Here is a 20,459-nt window from a genome sequence, read left to right on the forward strand (position 1 = left end):
TTGGGGTCAAAATGCAAAATGTGTTTCTTACTGCGGACTAGAATCGAAATAGTCCAAAAGCTGCCGTTTGAAGGTACGGAAGAGGCATGGGGGTGGAGGGGGAGGTAGTACATTAGAAAGGGAGCCTGGGGGGCTCAAGGAGAAGCTATGAGTGGCTATAGAGTCTGGATTTCTCCTTAGGTGGGATGTTGGTATTACGGATGGGAATTACAAAAGGGGCCCTCAGTCCCCCATAGCCTGATCACTGAAGATAGGGTTAGGGTATGGGGGCCATGGGTGAGGGGGTTCCACCTCCTACCTGACATGTAGGCCTGGTCGCGCAGCAGGTTGCTCAGGGCCACAGAGAAGGCCAGCTTGCTGCCAGCCTGCAGGGTGAGGTTCCCAGCCAGGACCATGGGGTTGCCTGCCCTCACTAGCTTCACCTCCAGCTGGGCCTCAAACCACTGGGCCCCACCATCCGCCGCTGGCTGCAGGTCGCTCCTGCCCTGAAAAGGCCCAACATCAGCTGGGAAGGGCACCGAAAGGAAAGGTTCTCCTGCATGTCTTTTATTGCTGTTGTTACTGTGGTGGGATATACATCTAATAAAACATTTACCATATCAACCACTTTTTAGCTCAGTGACATCAATCACATTCCCCATGCTGTGCAACCATCACACTATCCGTTTCCAAATTTCTCCATCCACTCAGCAGAAACTCAGACCTCTTTAAGCAATACCTTCCCCTTCCCCTCTTATCCTCCTCTGTTCCTGTTGTTCAAAAAAAAAAAAAACATTGCCATCGAGTGGATTCTGACTCATAGCGACCTTATGGGTCAGAGTAGAACTGCCCCATAGAGTTTCCATGGAGCGACTGATGGATTCGAACTGCCAACCTTTTGGTTAGCAGCCACAGCTCTTCACCACTGAGCTTTTGTTAGGTGCCGTCAAAAGTTGATTCAGACTCATAGTGACCCCATGTGACAGAGTAGAACTGCACCATAGGGTTTTCTAGGCTATAATCTTTACAGGAACAGATTGCTAGGTCTTTCTCCTGCAGAGCTGCTGAGTGGGTTCAAACTGCCAACCTTTTGGTTAGCAGCCATGTGCTTAACTGTTGCATCACCAGGGCTCCTTTCCCGCCCCTGGTAACCACTAATAAAGTTCGTTCTCTATGCATTTCCCTATTGTAGATATTTCATATAGTGGGATCACATAGTATTTGTCCCCATGTCATTCTTAAAAACCATCAAGTCTGATCCAACTTGAGCCCCACTCTGCTGCCTTATATTCATGAGCTCCTCTACCTGCTTCCCCACCCCATATGGGGTTACTGAGAGACTTCAAGAGAACTGCATGGGGGACCCTGGGCCCAGGACCACCCACAGGGCAGCCGGAACAGGCTTTGGGAAGCTCCAGCTGTTTCCGCTTTTGTGATGGGCCTGGGGCAGATGGAACTCGAGTTTCTCTAAAGCCAAATGCTTCCAGGCTGCTGTCAGCTCTCTGGGGAGCAGCAGAGGGTCCTCGGGAGGCGAAGGCAATTAGCGCTTCTCATTTCCCAAACAGTGGAAGCCTGAGGGCTCCCAGGGGCTCTGCAAGCCATTTGCAGGGCTCAGCAGTCAGCAGGTCTGGGAGAAAGCCAGCTTCCCTGGCAGCTTTTCTGCCACCCAGCCACAGCAGAGGTGGGAACGGGGACAATCCAGCCCCAGCTCTAGATGCTAACTCCAGACTTCCTTGAGAAATCACTGGAAATCAAAGCCTCATTGCCAGGGGTACCCAGAGGTTCAGCTTGAGGAGAGGTCTAAAGCTGCTGTTTTTTACCGTTTGGGAGTCACAGACCCAGGTGAGAACTGGACGAAAGTGCTAAACCCTGTCCCTGGGAGGATGGGCAGATGCAAAAATTCTGCACACAATTTCAGGGCCTCAATGACCCACTGAGTTCCCTCCAGGCACCCTGGTTAAGAACTCGCGATCCCATGTGTTACAGGGTCACAGTGAATGGGAAGGAGAATCATCATTACCGTCCAGCTCAATTTTCTTCTTGGGATGGAGAAGCCTGAACCGGAACTTCCTCTGGGGCATGAGTAGAGCTGCTCCATAGGGTTTTCTTGGCTGTAATCTCTTGGTAAGTGCTATGGCTGCTAACCAAAGTGTCGGCAGTTCGAATCCTCTAGGTGCTCCTTGGAAACTCTATGGGGCAGTTCTACTCTGTACTATAGGGTCGCTATGAGTTGGAATTGACTCGACGGCATTGGGTTTTTTTTTTTTTTAAATCTTTCTGAAAGTAGATCACCAGGCCTTTTTTCTGGGGCACCACTGGGTGAGCTGGAGCCAACAGCCTTTAGTTTACTAGCTGCGCAAAATCCGTTTGCACTATTCAGGGACCTTTAGGTGTATTGGCTATTTTTTAAAAAATTAAATAAAATTTAACCTGTGCCAGCACATGATAGTATAAAAAGATAGCAAAGATATATTTTTGAGTAACAAAAACCAAGGTGTAAACAAAGACTAGAGTGTGAGCCTTCTGTATAAAACAAACAAACAAAAAAAACCCAAAGGTTTTGCAGGCATATAGCCTGGTGGATACGTCAACATTTCTTCTGGGAATTTTTTAATGTTTTAACTTGGCCTTTTATACCTTTCTGTACTCCAAAATTTTTAAGGCATTTCCTGCATTCTGTTAACATCAGTGGGACTAGCAAGGGTAGAAATTGAGCCCATTCTTTCTTCTTTAAATTTTTCTGGGTAATAAGAACTAATAGGTGCTGACAGGTAGAAGAGGAAGAGCTGCTGAAACCCCAAAGGATGTGGGACCGTTAAGCGGAGACCTGGGGTCAGAAATGCCTGGGTAGATGGCAGGTCCCTGGGACAGATGGGCCGAGGACATGGAGCACACCTTGATATAGTAGACATCCCTGTCATCCAGGATCAGTTCCAGGTGGCCCATGTGGGTACTCCGGAGAGCTTCTATCTTTCCTGGGAGACAAGCGGAGAGTTTAGAGCATTCAACATCCTGGCTCTGCCCCTGCATTTGCTGGGGGACCCCCTGCTGGTTCCTTAACCTCTGAGCCTGTGGCTCCCCCACCCTCCTGTAAATGGGGCTGGGTTTAGCGCTGACGTCATAGGGACAGGTGCCCAGCCCTGGGCCTGGCACATGGCGAGGGTCACAGTGAATGGGAAGAAGAATCATCATTACCGTCCAGCTCAATTTTCTTCTTGGGATGGAGAAGCCTGAACCGGAACTTCCTCTGGGGCAAGCTATAGCTGATGTCCACCCCGACATCCCTCAGAACCTCTGACTTGGGTGTGCCCATGAAGATGTGGGCTGTGGCTTCTTCAGGGAGCCAGCTGTCCTTCTAGAAACACAGTAGGGTCCTAAGGACTGAGAACCCCTCCCTGGTCCTGAGGATCCCCTTTTCCAGAGAAAAGGCCCTACCCCCACACTTCTAAACCTTGACCTTACAGGAGAAGAACCCAACCAGATATTTTTTGGCATCTAAAATTGTACCCTGGGGGAGAGCAGAGCCCTGCAGAACAGCCCGAAATCATGTATGTTGTTGTTAGCTGCCAGTGAGTCCACCAAACATGACCTAGTTTGGGGTAATCAGAGCAGGCTTCCCTGAGAAGGTGACTTCTAAACTGAGGAATTCAAAATTAACAAGTCAGAGAGCCCTAAGCAGAGGGGTCAGCATGTGCAAATGCCCTGTGACAAGACCTGCCCAGCCCAATAGCCCAGACAGGGGCCCCATAATGCTTGGGGGTGAGCCCTAGGCTGACCTCTCAGTAACACCCAGGGGATACCACAACCCGCCCAGGATGGAAAGCACAAGCAGGCTCTAGGGGGAGGAAGGGGCAATCCAGAGGACCTACCTGGAGATGGAGGTTGTAGGCGGCTTCCAGCAGATACTGCTGGAGGCCACAGTCCTGCTTCTTCAGCATCACAGCTACAGACACGGGCACTGAGAGCAGGTAGGGCTGGCCGGCTGCCGGCCAGTTCACCTCGGTACACAGCTGCCAGCCCCAGGTGCGGGATACTGCAGAGAGAGGTGAGTGGGCAATGCTGGTCAGTCAGAGTCAGCAGGCTGTGGGTGCTGGCCTAAGGCAATGCAGAAGGCTCTGCAGCAATGAAACAGTGTCTCTGTCTTCTTTTGAGAAACAGCACTGCATAGACATTAGTTGTGTGAGGTAGTGCTATGTAGACCAGGGTTCTGAACTTCATTTCTACTAACACCTGGGACCAGACAATTCTTTCTTGTTGGGGGCTACCTGCACACTGTAGGAAATTTAGCAGCATCTCTGGCCTCTACCCACTAGATTCCAGTAGCAAACCTCTAGTTGTGACAACCAAAAATGTCTCCATGTTGCCAAATGTCACTTGTGTGTGTGGGGGCGCGGGGCAAAGCACTTCAGTTGAGATTTCCTAGTGTAGACTTTAAAAGAGTGTTGGCCATCCTGTGCCATGAGACCAGAACTGGAGAGTGCCCAGTCACCATTACTGAACGTTTTGATCAAAGATTCTAGGAAGAATCCTGACCAAAAGAGGGGAAAATGTGAAACAGAATTGAAAATTCCCATAGAATTCAGGCTTTCTGGAGCCATGGAGGCTAATGAACCCCTGAAATACTCCCCTGAGACAATCTTTAAACCTTAAATGAAAAAATCCCCTCAAGTCTTCTTTAAACCAAATAATAGTTTAATTAGTAAAGAATGTCTGCCTTGAGCATTGTGACCTTTTAAAGGACTATCTATATGGGATCAAAGTGAAAACAGCAAATTGAAAGGTCAGATAGGAAACTTGGGGGCAGGGAGTTTGTGTAAATGGGAGAGGAACATTTTGGAAAAGGGGGGTGAGAATGGCTGCACAACTTGAAGAACGTTATCAGTGCCACTGAATTGTACAGGTAGAAATTGTCCAATTGGTGTATTTTTGCTCTGTATATTTTCAACAGTAATTAAAAAAAAAAAAAAGAAGGTGGACCAGCACTGTGTAGAGGTTAAGGAAACAAGCTCCTGAGCCTTCTGTCTGGATTCAAATCCCAGCTCTGCCGCTTCCCAGCTGTGTGACCTTGGGCAAATTACTTAAGATCTCTGTGCCTCTATGTTCTTCCTCTGTAAACTGGGAATGATAATAGCAATGGCTTCCTGGTGTTGCTGTGAGAATTAGTAGGTCTATAAGCATTTAGAACAGTTCTTGTCTCCATTAATAAGTGTTCCCTACTAATATTTTTTTGGAGCAGTGGTTAAGGGCTCAGCTGTTAACCAAAAGGTTGGTGGTTTGAACCTGAGGCAGTGTGCTTCTGTAAAGATTACAGCTTCCTAAAACCTGTGAGGCAGTTAGTTCTACTCTGTCCTATAGGGTTACTATGAGTCGGAGCTGACCTGACGGCAACAGGTTTGATTTTGCTTTTATAAAAACGTATTCATTGCAGAAAATTAGAAAATCCAGAAAAGTTGTTTTAAAACTTTCTGTATGTGTGCTATACTTACAAAGTTTATTTATAAGTCTTTTTAAATGCAAAAAAAAAAAAAAAAAAAAATCACCCAGAAGCAAAATTTGTATGTGTTCATCTGTCCTCACCTCACTCCAAAAATAACTGGAAAAAAATCTCTGTCAGGGCCTGCCTTGAAAACATAGTTGACATATCTTCACCACTTTCAAAGCAAATAAACTATTAAGACAGGGGGTCGGGAAGGGGGAAGAGGCTGGAAGCTCTGCTCTTATTTGGCTTATTCCCTTCCCGTCCTTTTACCCAGTTGAGGCTATATTCAATTTTGTTGCCTTTCATTTAATATTATTATCATAGAATTTTCTCATGTTATTAAAATACCTCCTTCATCATAGGGTTTAAGAGTTATGAAACAGCTCCACAATTTACTAAACCGAGTGTCTACAAACACAAAAGCAAGTATACAAGCTACGTAGACAAATACAACTTCATTTATGGACACTGACATTTGAATTTCATAAAACTGTCATGTCATGAAATATTCTTCTTTCGATTGTTTTTCAACCATTAAAAAATATAAAAACCCATTCTTAGCTCATAAGCTATAGTTTTCCAACTCTACTGTTGGACATTTGAATTATTTCTTCTTTTTTGCTCTTGTAAATAATAATGTAAGGAACATCTTTTTGCATCGGGCATTTAAAAGTGATTTCAGTTTATTTCCACAGGACAGAGTTCCAGAAGCAGAATTACTGAGTTAAGAGGTACTTTTAGTCAGAAGAGCAACTCTGGAATTTGGAGCTGATGTTACCCCCCTCAAGGCCAGGATACCCACTTGGGGACACCTACCTTCCTTGTCAGTACAGGAGTGGGCCTCGGAAGGGCTGTGGACATGATTGAGGCTCCTCAGGTCATTCCCAGTGACAAGATACAGCTTAGAGCTGGATAGGGAAGGAGGACAGCTCCAGACAAGCCATTTTCATTCATTTATTTGACAAGTATGCCTTCAGCTGCTGGTGCTTGGCACTGGGGCGAATTCCACGGTCAAAAGAATAGGCATTTGGGGCTGGCACTCCAGTGGAAAAGACACTCAATAAACATGTCAACAAATGTGTAAACGCCATGGAAAACCTAAAACAGGGAAGGCATGGGGTTCTGTCCTGCAGAGTGACATCTAAAGGACAAGAAGAGGCCAGCAAGTCAAACAGAGGGAATGGCAAGTGCAAAGGCCCTGGGCAGGAATGAGGTGTTCCCTCTAAGAGTACAAAAAGAAGGCTGGCATGAGGAGCTGGGGGGAGTGAGCCAGGGAAGACAGGAGCAGGGCTCTCACCTTTAGTCTGGGGGAGGAACCTGGATTTTATTCTAAGAAGCAGGGTTTGGGTGAGATGACTTAATTTATATTTTAATGACCTCTCTGGCTTTTTTTTTTTTCTGGCTGCTGTGGAGAGAAGGGCGTGGAGGGCAGCAGGGGGGACGTGCCTCAGGCTATGGTGGAGACAACAGGGAAGGAAGCAGGTAGACAGGGCACAGACGGAAGCCTCCAGGGGCAGCCTGGATTCACTCTTGCTCAGTCTGAAACCTACTCTCCAAGCATAACCTCCTGAAGGGGTAGGGGACCAGCAGGACCCAGGAGGGACCTTGGTAAAGCACTGAGGAGAATGGGAGTTTCCCACCCCTACTCCTGGGCCTCCGCACAGTTGCTGTCACAGACACACACACTTATATCTACTCAGTGGCACACTCACACATACATGCTCACACACGTTCACAGACACATACGTACACTCACATGTGTTCACAGAAGCGCATGCTCATAGATACATGTTCAGAGATGCACGTGTTCAGACACACATTCAGAAACACATTATAGACATAACACAGTTGTTCACAGACACATACCCATGTTCACAGACACACTCAGAAACACGTTCACAGACACACATGTTCAGACACCCATTCTCTCATGCACACACACACATGCTCGTGTACTGTGTTCCCATGTGCACACAACACTCCCAGACACACAAACTCTCTCACATATACATCCTCACACTCACGAACACACATACAGAGACACTCAGGCATACACTCACATGCACACACTCACACACAGGACAGATACACACCCACTTCCAATCACAGACACACAAACCCACAGTCACAGACACGTGTCAACGTTTACACATACACGATAATATGCACACAGATTCACTGGCACGCATGCTCAAACACACTCATTTGTAAGCATGCTCATGCCACATTCATGCTCAGAGGCACACGTTCATGCACACCTGTGCACAGACCCACCCACTCTCACACACGACCATATATACATTGCAAACACATGACCACATACATGTTGCACACATGCTCACATACATGTTCACAGGCACAGGTATATATTCACATGCATGCTATGGACACATGTTCACACACACATGCTCACAGATACAGACTCACAGGCACACACATAGGCATTCACTCTCACCGACACACTTGATCATACACTTGCTCACAGACATGCACACACTCCTGCATGTGTGCCCATGACATCACCCCCTTCCCCCTCTGGTGCAGGAGTCCTACCTGAAGTTGAGCAGCTCTATGGCCTCCTCGGGTGTGTTCAGGTGCACCTTCAGGTCCTGGCCCTTCCTTGCCTGGATCCCGCCATCCAGGCTGGCAGTGCCTTGGATACCGGTCACCCACCTCACCCCTGCCTGCCCTAGGGCACCTGCTGTGCCCATTTGCGCTGAGATCTGGAGCAAGGCGCTGAGGGAGAGGTACATACCAGCTGTACCTGCAGGCCTGGCAGCTGAGGGTCATCCCAGCCCAGTCTGCAAACCCAGTGTCAACTCACCCACCACCCCCCAGGCAGTTTTCCTCCATCCTGAGGCAGGACACCCTCTTCACTGTGGCCACCACTCATCAACTGCTCCATAGTGGCCCTCACCATCATTAGGTCCATTTTACACATGGGGAAACTGAGGCTTAGAGAGGTGAAACCACCTGCCTTAAAACCTGTGGCCAAGATACAATAAAGCCAGAGCTCGGACCCTGGCTGTCTAACTCCCAAACCCATCTCGAAGAGCCTCCAGGGCATAGGATGTCCATGTTCCCCAAACCAGACCCAGAAACTAGGGGTACGTCTGATGAGTGTTTGGGGACAGTGGGCCAGCAGGTCTGGGACAGGCTCCAGAATCGAACTGAGTAGTGGGCAATTCCAGCTCAGATGCTTTAGCACCATGGACCCCCGGGCCAGTGGCATAATCTCCCTGAGCCCCAGTTTCCTCGGCTATTAAATGGGAACAAGCAAAGTGCACGCCTCACTGAGTGGTGGTAATAAGTCAGTGGGTTCAGAGCTAAGCCTGTCTTACAGGTCATGTGGGTTGCCCTCCTCCTCCCTTTCCCTCGCACCCTCCCCTCAGAGACAGAGTGGAGTAGAAGGTATGATCATTGGGCTCTGGCATCAAACCAGCCTCTATCAGAACCCCAGCCACTCTGCTCTGTTGTGTGACCTTGGGCACATGACTGCCTTCTCTGAGACTCAGTCTTCTCATCTGTAAAGTGGGCATAACAGCTCAGGATCTTCCTCACACAATAGCTGGTCTGATGGTGTAAGGTCCCTCTCCAGCCCATGCTGCTGCCTCCAGAGCCCTCCAGCTCACTGTGGCCCCCTGCAAAAGGAGGCTCCCACCCCTCAGCTCCCTGGAAATAGCTACCTGGGCTTGATGTAACCGTTCACAAAGAAATTCGAGCGCTGCTGGAAGTCGGCAGCCCCTCGGACACGGATACTGATGGCGGCAGAGGCGTTGAGGGTCAGCTGGGCTGGGAGGCCAGACATGGTGGGGAAGGTGAGCTCCTCCATGGCCAGGCTCAGCCTCCGGTTCACCTGCACCTCCTGACCCTGTGGCCAAAAGTCACTATGTTGTGCACGGGGAAGCCTCTGCCAAGGGCCAGGCGCAGCCCAAACACCAAGCTCACACGACCACATCCAACCCTCACTTCAGCCCTCAGAGGGAATATCCTCATTACCTTCCCCCACCACATTTCCAGGCTAGGAAACTGAGGCCTCAAACAAATAAACAACCTGCCCAAGACTACATAGCTAGAGAAGAGTGGAGCCAGGATTTGAACCCAGGCAGTTTGCCTATGAGAGGTTGGGGGTCCAGGGTGAGTCGGTAAGGAGGGACAAGGCCCTGCTTGCAGCAAAGAGCACTTAGCATGTGCCAGGCATGTTCTAACCACTTTGTTGCATTAACTCATTTGATATAACAACCTTATGCAGTATATGTTGTTATTATTATTATTCCCATTTCACAGATGCAGAAACCGAGGCCATGGAAAGTTAAGCAACATGTCCAAGGAGATAAGCAGTAGAGCTAGGATTTGAACGTGGGCAGTCTGGCTCCAAATTCCGTGCTCTTAAGAGTTTGGTCAAAGTGTCAAACAAGAAACAGGGTGGAGAAGCGATGTCAGCAGGGCAGGACCAAGACTGGCCTATGGTACCTTCAGGAGCTTGACAACCAACTCAGCCAGGTTCAAGGACTGCCATTTCAAGTGACTTTCCATTGCCCCACAGTTCATGAAGCTCAGCTCGTGGCCAAACATCTTCACACTCAACTCACAGCGCAGCGCCCACCGCTCCCCGTGCCTCTGGGTCACCTGAGGGAGAACCAAGACCACTGACCAGGAACAAAATGTATTCACATCAGATGTATGTGGCAGTAACATTTTAGAAGAGCAAAAATTGTCAACAACCTAACTGCCCATCAATAGGAGAGCCGTCATATAAAATGAAGTCCACCCATAGATTGGAAATCAAAGTTTATGCTTAGAATGAGTTTTTAGTAAAAAGAGAAAATACTCAAATAACAGTATGAAGTGAAAAAGCAGACCAAATATATGCACACCCTGGTGTGAACTGCTGTGGAGCTGGCTCCGACTCGTGGTGACCTTATATACAACAACAAAACATTGGCCAGTCCTGTGTCATCTTCGCGATCACTGGTATAAAGGTATATGCACACCGTATGATCCGGCATCTCTACTCCCAGATATGCCAAACAGAAATGCGTACACATGGTCACCAAAAAGATACACACAAGAATGTTCACAGCACTATGTGCGATAGCCAGAAACTGAAAACTACCCAAGAAACCATCAAAAAAATAAATAGGGTAAAAAATTGTTGCAGGTTCACACAGTAGAATACTACACAGCAATGAGGAAGAATAAACTATAAGTGTACACAACAACACAGACGAATCTCATACAAATTTTGAGCCAAAGAAGTCACACACACAAAAAGAATACATGGGGAGCACCACCGAGGTGGAAACAACCCAAATGTCCATCAACTGATGAATGGATCAACACAATGTGGTCTATCCATACGGTAGAATATCATTCAGCCAGAAAAAGAAATGAAGTACTGAAGCATATTACAATGTGGATGAACCTTGAAAACACCATGCTCAGCGAAAGAAGCCAAAAGACCACATATTGTAGGATTCCATTTATATGAAATGTCCAGAATAGGTAAATCCGTAGAGACAGAAAGCAGATTGATGGTTGCCAGGGGCTGGGGAAAGAGGAAAAGGAGGAGAAGCTGCTTAATAGGTATGGGGTCTCCTTTGGAGTAATGAAGCGTTCTGGAATTGGTTGCACAACATTGTGAACATACTAAATGCCACTGAATTGTTTACTTTAAAAATGGCTAATTTTATGTTATGTGAATTTCATCTCGTTTAAAAAAAAAAAAAGGTGTTGGGGAGTACATGGTGAATGATTCCATGTACATAAAGTTCAGAAAGGAAACCGGATGATCCTGCTGCTGCCAAACAGGTTGGACTGGATTTGCTCTCCTGCATGAAACAACTAGAAGCCCAGATGAAATAGATTAAACAATAGTTCCCAAGACATCAGACACGAGGCAATGTGAGACAATGATCCCTGAGGATGGGAAACTGATGAGGGAGCCCAAGCTTACACCTGGAGAGAGTTTCCAGGCTGCGGTGCAGTGCCGGGAGAGGGTGTGGGGAAAGAGAACGGAGGCTGAGCATGAGGACACCCCAGGCACAGGGGCTGAGAGTCTGGGGAGACCCAGGTGGCTAGCCTTGGCAGGATAGGGTACTGGGGAGGAAAGGGCTGCATGGGGTTATCTGGAGATCTGCAGAGGGTCCTCAGAAAATCTTTCTGACATTGAATTAAGCAAAGATTTCTTAGCTACAATGCCCAAAGCACTTTCCATAAAAAAAAAAAAAGATAAACTTGATTTCATCAAAATTAAGAACTTCTGCTCTTTGAAAGACACTATGAAGAGAATGAAAAGACATACCACAGACTGGGAGAAAATATTTGCAAATGTTTTATCTGATAAAGGACTTATTTCCAGAATACATAACAAATTCTCAAAACTCAATAAGAAAACAACTTAATAGAAAAAAAAAAATGGGCAAAGAATTTGAACATATACTTCACCAAAGAAGACATATGGACAGCAGATAAGCACATAAAAAGATGCTCAACATCATTAGTCATTAGGGAGATGCAAATTACAGCTACTAGATAACCCACTATTGAAATGGATAAAATGAAGGAGTCTAATCATGCCAAGTGTTGGCGAGGGTGTGGAGAAACTGGAACTGGAAGAAACGTAAAATGACACATATACAAGAAAACAACTTAGCAATTTCTTAAAAAATAAATATACACCTACCATATGACCCAGTCACCCCACTCCTAAGTGTTTACCCATATGTCCGTACAAAGACATGTACATGAATGTTCATAGCAACTTTATTTGTAATAGCTCAAAACTGGGAACAACCCAAATGTCTGTCAACAGGTAAACAGATAAACTGTACATCATCCACCCAATGGAATACTTATTACTCAGCAATAAAGAGGAAAGGAACAGCAAGGAGCCCCAAATAGCCAAAGCAATCTTGAAAAATAATGAATTGGAAGACTCACGTTTCCTGATTTCAAAATATACTGTAAAGCCACAGTAATCAAAACAGCCTAGTCCCGGCATTATGATAAGCATAGAGACCAATGGAACAGAATCAAGAGTCCATAAATAAACGTATACATCTATGATCCATTGATTTTTGACAAGGGTACTAACTCCATTCAGCAGGGAAAGACCAGTCTCTATTTTCATTCTTTTATTATTTCAATTTTACTTTGTTGTGGTGGTTGAGACTATATACAACACACATGCACCAATTCAACCATTTCTGCATGTACAATTCAGTGACACTGATTACATTCTTTGAGGTGGGCAACCATTCTCACCCTCTTTTTCTGAGTTGTTCCACCTGCATTAATATAAATTCACTTCCCCCTAAGTCTCCTATCTAATTTTTAGAGGTGTTGTTGTCACTTCGATCCCATATAGATAGGTCTTAAAAGAGCATGATGCTCAAGGCAGGCATTTTTTTACTAGTTAAGCTAAACTACTGCTTGGTTTTAAGAAGACTTAAGGGAATATTTTTGGTTTAAATTTTAAAGATTATCTCAGGGCAATAGTTTCAGGGGTTCATCCAGCCCCCTTGGATCCAGAAGTCTGGAATCCATGAGAATCTGAAATTCTGTTCTGCATTTTCCCCCTTTCAATCAGGATTCTTCTACAGAATCTTTCACCAAAATGTTCACTAAAGGCCAGGCACCATCCAGTTCTTCTGGTCTCATGGTAAAAAAAAAAAAAAAAATTTTTTTTTTTTTTTTTTTATGGTAAAGGAGGCAGGCGTTCATGGAGACAATTAGCCACACACATTCCATATCCTCCTCCTATTCTTGACTCTCCTTCTTCCTTTTGTTGCTCCAGGCAAATAGAAATCAATTGTCATGCCTTGGATGGTCGAGTAAAGAATAGTCTCTTTAATAAATGATGCTGGGAAAACTGGATTTCCACATGCAAAGGGATGAAGCTGTACCTATACCTCCCACCATATACAAAAATTAGCTCAAAATGGATCAAGGACCTAAATGTGAGAACGAAAACCATAAAAAAAAAAGCTCTTAGGAGAAAACATGGAAGTAATGCTTTGGGATCTAGTTGTTAACAACACGTTAGACATGATACCAAAAGCAAGAGCAAGCAAAAGACAAAAAAGAGATAAGCTAGACTTCATCAAAATTAAAAACCTTTGTGCTTCAAAGGACCTTATCAACAAAGTGAAAAGACAACCCAACAACTGGGAGAAAATTTTTAGGAACCATGTATCCGATAAGGGTTTTATATCCAGAATATGTAAAGAACTCCTACAACTTAACAAAGAGACAAACAACCCAATTAAAAAATGGGCAAAGTACCTGAATAGACATTTCATTAAAGAAGATATACAAATGGCCAATAAGCACATGAAAAGATGTTCAAAGTCATTAGGGAAATGCAAATCTGAACCACAACGAGATGCCACTTCACTTCCACTAGGATGGCTATTATCAGAAAAATGGAAAACAACAAGTGTTGACAAGGATATGGAAAAATTAGAACCCTCATCAATTGCTGGTGGGAATGTAAAACAGTGTAGCTGCTGTGGAAAACGGTACGGCAGTTCAAAACTTAAACAGAGAACTATCATATGACCTAGCAATTCCGCTCCTACGGATATACCCAAAAGATTGAAAGCAGCTCAAACAGATACTTGTTTACCAAGGTTCATTGCAGCATTATTCACAATAGCCAAAAGGTAGAAACAATTGAAGTGTCCATCGACAGATGTACAGGTAAACAAAATGTGGTATATACACAAAATGGAATATTATTCAGCCAAAAACTGAAGCGAAGTCCTGATGGATGCTACAACATGAATGAATCTTGAAAACATTATGCTGAATGAAATAAGCCAGACACAAAATATTGTATGATCCCACTTATGTGAACTATTCAGAATAGGCAAATGTATAGAGATCAGGGTGTATCGGTGGTTACCAGAGGAATCACTGCTTCAGGGGGCACTGAGCTGCTGTTAAGGATGATGAAAAAATCTGGAAGCAGACAGTGGTGATGGCTGCACAACATAATGAACTGAACGTAATCAATGTCACTGAATTGCATACGTAAAAGTGGTTAACGTGGCAAATTGTATGTTATGTATGTTTTATCACAATAAAATTTTTACAAAGATTAGAAATCATTCCGTATTTCAAGATGGGTAAATTGAGGTTCAGAGAAGTCATACGACATACGGCGTCAGAAGAAGAAGTGGGGAAAAAAAAAGTAAAACTGATGCTGTCAGAAGTCAGAATAGTGGTGACCCTTGGACAGGGGTGCGTATTAACTGGAGGAGGGAGGCAAAAGGGAGAACCCTCTGGGGTGATGATAACAGCCTGAGTGCTGGTTACATGAGTGTGTTCAGTTGGTAAAAATGGAACATGTACAACTGAGCTGGCCCTGAGAATGATGAAGGTGGGCATGTGCCTGTGGGAGTAGGGTGGGGGCTTCCCTTACCTTCCGCTGTAGGTCTCTCATCTTCCTGGATCTTTCTCCTGAACATTCAGGGCTGGATGACTGTGAGGCAGGCCCTACTTCTGGTTCTGGGGGGTTCTCTGGCTGTTCCTCGCTGTCCTTGTCATGTCCCCAAAATGATTTCTGACCAAACAGCTTACGAGTGATTTCTTCAGCATTTTCCAGCCTCAGTCCCAGCTGGGAAGAGAAGCCAGGGGCTCAGGGAGCAGCAACTTAGTCCCACAGGTGATGGGGAGCTGAGAGACCAGGGCTGAAGGCTTGGAACAGGGCACTCAGAACTCCCAGGGTCCACCTAGGACCAGGTAAAGGGACAGAAACATGGGAAACCCAACAAGCTCTGCATCTGCCTGGCAAATGTCACACAGCAAAGAGAATTCCTACTGATTCTTCAAGGACTGGTTCAAATGTTGCCACCTCTGGGAAGCCGTCACTGAATTCCCACATCATTCCCTTCCCACATCACTCCATTCCTTCCTCTGAGTCTTCGGCACACGACTTCAAGGCCACACTCATACATTGAGTTATGTGTGTTATCCTATAAGATCCTGAACTTGATGAGGGCAGGAATCTATGTCTCCTTCACTAGGCATCCTCAAGGCCTGACCTGGTTGGTTCTCAAAACCTGATGGATGAATGAGTAAATCCTTCCTTCTATCCCTTCCTCCTTCCATCTGCCAATCCATTCACCCATCTGTGCTTTCCATCCATCTGTCCTTTCTTTCCTTTATTCTATCCATCCATTCATCCATACAACTATTCTATTCATTCTTTCCTATGTTCTACCCAACCATCCATTCATCATCCATGCTTTCTTTCCCTTGTTCTATGTATCCATCCATCCTCCTAGCCTTCCATCTACTTCCTTCCTTCCAGCCACCTTTCCTGCCTTACGTCTATTCTTCCATCCATACTTCCATCCAGACGTCTCTGAGAACACACATAGAGAAATCACCAAAGGTCAGCTCTTGGTAGATCTGAACCTATCCATCCAGACAAGTTTGGATGATAGGTTCCTTGCTCTCCATAAATTAGATGGGGTAGGAATATATCACAAAAAACTCTCCCTCAGACAAGCTCCAGGGGGCTGGGGAAAGGATACGAAAAGAGTAGTCGGCCCCAAGGTAATCACTGCTCTAAAGTTGGCTGGATGTAGGACCTCAGAGATATTCCCTCTTCCATCATTGTCCCCCGCAATGCCACACAACAGAATGCTGAAACCTCACCCTGTTACTCCCCAGCTTAAAATTCTTCCATGACCTAGCCCTGCTGCTCTCTCTCCACCCTCCTATTTTACCATTCCCCTCTTCACCCCCTACTCTACTTCTGTTCCTTAAACATACCAAGCCCTTTCTCTTCTCAGGATCTTTGCACTTACTGGTCTCCCCACCTGGAAGGCTCTTAAGCCAGCTCTTCACACTGCTGTGCCTTCTCACCCTTCAGGTCTCAGCTCAAATGCCACCTCCCCTAATGCCCTATTTCAAGTAACTGTTCTTTTAACCATGTATTTACTCATTTCTTATCTCTCTAGGCTGTGGGCACCAAGAGGGCAAGGACCACGTCTTTCTTGTTTATCATTATATCCCCAGAGTCCAGCACATGTTAGGTAGTGAATGAATATCTGTGCAATGGATGGTGGGTGTATGGATGGATGTGGGATGGATGGATGGTTGAGCATGGGCATGGATAGGGGTGGGTGGATGGATGAGTGGGTGAGAAGATGACAGGTAAGAGGGTGAAAAGGTAGATTAATGGACAGATGGACAAGTGGGTGGAAGGGTAGATGGAAAGATGAGTGGGAAGGTATATGAATGAACAGATAGATGAGAGGGTGGGTGGTATGAGAGGATGAAATGGGTGGATGGATGTATGGATGAGTGTGTAGATAGATGGGTGTGTGGGAGGAAGTAGGGGTGGGGGTGCAGAATATAGGGGTGGATTGATGGAGATAAGAGAATGGATGGATGGACAGATGGTCAGATGGGATAATTTCTGCTTCCAAGTGCAGGAGAGGCTCTGGAAAGACTGAATCAATGTCCCCTCTTACCTCCAGGAGGTTGAAGGCATGACCTAGGGCATGGATAGTTAAGTTGGCCATGGCAGAACGGGGAAGAAAGGAGGCTGGAGAGAAGAGAAGAATCCCCTCCAAGTTGGCTCCCAGGCTGCCGGACACTAGGAGAAAGGAGAGGACCAGTACACTCTCTAACCCTCCCAGACAGGGTCTGGCTACAGAAGTACGTGCGGCTGGTCCTCTCAGGACAGGAGGTTCAGCCTTAAGCCTTATAGAGGAGCAGAGAAAACACAGGACAGAAGTGTCACAAATCACATCCACATCTGATGACCAGAAGAGGGGAGGCAGCCCCCGACCCCAAAACCAAATCCTGGTGCTAGAAAGGATTCCCCTTTGGTTCCTGCCTGATTACAACAGAGACGCAGTTTGGTGCCAACGTGCCTGAACCCCTCTCTGTATGTGCTAATCTCCCTCTTTAACAAAGGGCAAAAACAGTTGTCAGACTCATAGACCTCAGCAGGCAACAGAATCCACAGGATTTACGTGTTTCACCATCATTGTATTTCACTTCAGGATTATCTTCTCTTTAACCCATTGCTGTCCAGTTGATTCCGACTCATAGTGACCCTATAGGACAGAGTAGAACTGCCCCATAGGATTTCCAAGGCTGTAAATCTTTACAGAAGCAGACTGCCACATCTTTCTCCTGTGGAGCGGCTGGTGGGTTCGAACCGCCAACCTTTCTATTAGCAGCCCAAGCACTTAACCACTGTGCCACGAGGGCTCCTTTATCTTCTCTTTAAAAAAAAAACAAACCCGCTGCTGTGGAGTTATTTCAGACTCAGAGCAACCCTATAGGATAGAGCAGAACTGCCCCATCGGGTTTACAAGGCTGTGATCTTTACGGAAGCTGACTGCCGTACCTTTCCCCCGTGGAGCAGCTGGTGGGTTGCAACTGCCGACCACTTGGTTAGCAGCCATGTGCTTAACCACTGCACAGCCAGGGCTCCTATTTTCTCTTTATGAGGAGTTAAACTGATTTTCTATTAGTGGTAGTGATAGAAAATTTCCCTTTAAAACAAGTATAAGAAGAGAGCCAATTTGGAGGAAAGATGGAAGTATTGGATTGAGTGCTATTCTATAGCTGATAGCTGTCTTTTTACCTATTCCTACAAAAACAGCAGTTTCACAGTTGCTATTGGGATGCAGCAAAAAAAGAAAAAAATCAAGCAGGTAGCAGGTAAATGTTTAACTTTTGGGAAACAGCATCCTTGATCTATAATGCCCTCAGGTGTTCGTGCAATGGATGGATTGATGTGAGTGGGTGGGTGGTGGATGGGTTAATGGATGGATAGATGGATAGATGTGAGTGGGTAGATAGATGTGGGTAGGTAGATGAGTGGATGGATGGATAGATAGATGTGAGTGGGTAGGATTGGTGGATGGACGGACTGATAGATGTGGATGGGTGGATGGGTAGATGGGTGGATGGATGGATAGGTCAGTGGGTAGATGGGTGGATGAATGGATGGCTGGCTGGATGGATGGCTGGGTGGACAGGTGGGTGGGTAAGAGGTTGGGTGGTGTTAGGGCTCCCAGGTCCCCCAGCTTGTGTGGCTGTAAAATAAAAAGTGGGCTGCCCCAGACAGCCATACCTGAGTGAAAGGTGACATCAGAATAGGACGAGTGTTTCCAGGTCTCTAGATGAAACTCCCGGGTGAGGATGTCCTCAGGGAGGGTATCTCGGAGAGTCTGTTTCAGGGGGTCATCCGTCTTCAGAAGCTGCAGGAGGTGACTCCACACAAAGGAACCCACTAAAGTTGAGTCATGGCCAGCAGGGAGCGGAAGAAGAAGGCAGTGAGAAATGGGCCTGGAGCTGGCACAGCCTGAAGGAAGGACCCTCTAAGCCTCCATTCTGGGTCCTGCTATTTCCACATCAGGGGCTTCTCAGAAGCCTAGTTACTAAGACCACGTCCTCTCTGAAGAAACGATGGCAAAGAGTACTGCCTTAATGGAACTTGGAAATCTAGCTACTACATGGAATTATGATGTGTTTTCCAGAAGAGAAAGGAAGGTACTGTGGGAATAGCCCTGGTTAAAGAGTCAGACTGGAGTCCATAAATCAGCTCTACTACTTATAAGCTGTGTGACCTTGGCTGGTCACTCTACCTCTCTAGGGCTCAGTTTCCTCATCTGTAAAATGAACTAACAACCAGCTTACAGGGCTGTTAGTGAAAACCAATCAAGAGCAGAACCTGGACCTAAAAGACTGAACATATTTCAGGGTTGGGAAAAGGGTGACATGCAATCCATGATGGGACCCTCTCAGGGTCTCTGCAGGGGCAAAAATCAAAGGAGATAACAACTGGGAAAAAGTCCAGTGGGGGATATTAGAGTCTAACTAGGAACCCCCAGCCCTCTCAGTCAGCCCAGCAGGGACCTTCTGGAATGGTCTACCACAGAACAGAGCCAAGTCTGACTTTTGTGGGTAAGGCAGCCACTTATTCCCACTGGCCAAAACACAAGCCATTGAAGCTGAGCCCTTTGGCTGATCCCCCACAGGGAGGCCTAGCGCCCTATTTGATGCAATTTGTGATCACAGCAGCCTGTCACCAACTCCACCCTCCACACACCTCAACCTGTGCCTGAAAATGACAATGCACAAGAGTTGCATCTTCTAGCGCTGCCATTTCTTTAGAAGGCAATTTAGCAACATAACATCACAGTTTCAAACGTGCACACCCTTTACCGCTGCAATTTCTCTTCTAGGAAACTATACTCAAGTTAGATTAGCACAAGGACTCAAATGTAGACGTGCAGGGAGATTCACTTTGGCTGTTGTTTCTGACAGCAAAAGAAAAACACGAACAACCGAAATGCACATCAGAGGGGGACTGGTAAGATGGGTATGGAACAAGCTCACAATGGAACACCACGCAGCTGTCAATAAAGGGTCCACATGCCCTTATATGGATAAGCTCCCAGGCACACTCAAAGTAAAAAGCACAACAGCATGTATAATGTGATCCTGAACTGTTGTTACAGTTGATGTTGCTAAGGAGATAAAAAATAAAGAATACCCTGGTGGCATAGTAGTTAAGAGCTATGGCTGCTAACCAAAAGGTCAGCAGTTCAAATCCACCAGGCGCTCCTTGGAAACCCTATGGGGTCGCTATGAGTCAAAATTGACTCGACGGCAACAGGCTTGGTTTTTTGGTTTTATGCATTACAAGTCCTGATGGGATACACAGGAGAACTGTGAACAGTGAATGCCTTCAGGAAATAGGACACGGGGCTAGAAGAGGAAGGCAGACTTTAATTTCCCATGTATACCTTGCTGTATGTACGCTTTGAAATTCTGACCCTGTGGGTGTATTATTACAATAATGTTGTTGTTAGATGCCCTTGAATTGATTCCAACTCACAGGGACCCTCTAGGACAGGGTAGAGCTGACCCCATGGGGTTTCCAAGGAGTGGCTGGTAGATTTGAACTGTTGATTTTTTGGTTAACAGCTGAGCTCTTAACTACTACGCTACCAGGCCTCCA

General features: G+C 46.1%; 1 protein-coding gene across 9 annotated transcripts in view; it reads right to left on the reverse strand.

Moving 5' to 3' along the window:
• The window catches only part of LOC104846619 (uncharacterized), a 157,555-nt gene that overhangs the window by 103,600 nt on the left and 33,496 nt on the right, over positions 1-20,459 (reverse strand). For 7 of the 9 annotated variants that reach the window (XM_064295588.1, XM_064295591.1, XM_064295585.1 and 4 more), the window contains 11 exons: positions 18,567-18,725; positions 16,948-17,072; positions 14,886-15,080; positions 9,932-10,087; positions 9,145-9,329; positions 8,012-8,194; positions 6,275-6,366; positions 3,849-4,012; positions 3,175-3,334; positions 2,875-2,954; positions 299-485 (listed from right to left, as the gene is read on the reverse strand). In XM_064295588.1, coding sequence (XP_064151658.1) covers positions 299-485; positions 2,875-2,954; positions 3,175-3,334; positions 3,849-4,012; positions 6,275-6,366; positions 8,012-8,194; positions 9,145-9,329; positions 9,932-10,087; positions 14,886-15,080; positions 16,948-17,072; positions 18,567-18,725 — 1,686 coding nt within the window. Of the gene's footprint in view, positions 1-298; positions 486-2,874; positions 2,955-3,174; positions 3,335-3,848; positions 4,013-6,274; positions 6,367-8,011; positions 8,195-9,144; positions 9,330-9,931; positions 10,088-14,885; positions 15,081-16,947; positions 17,073-18,566; positions 18,726-20,459 lie in introns of those variants that run through there. The other 2 variants (XM_064295589.1, XM_064295590.1) reach the window with 2 other exon arrangements.

The sequence above is a fragment of the Loxodonta africana genome, chromosome 12 (genome assembly GCF_030014295.1).
Source record: "Loxodonta africana isolate mLoxAfr1 chromosome 12, mLoxAfr1.hap2, whole genome shotgun sequence".
NCBI classification, from domain to species: domain Eukaryota; kingdom Metazoa; phylum Chordata; class Mammalia; order Proboscidea; family Elephantidae; genus Loxodonta; species Loxodonta africana.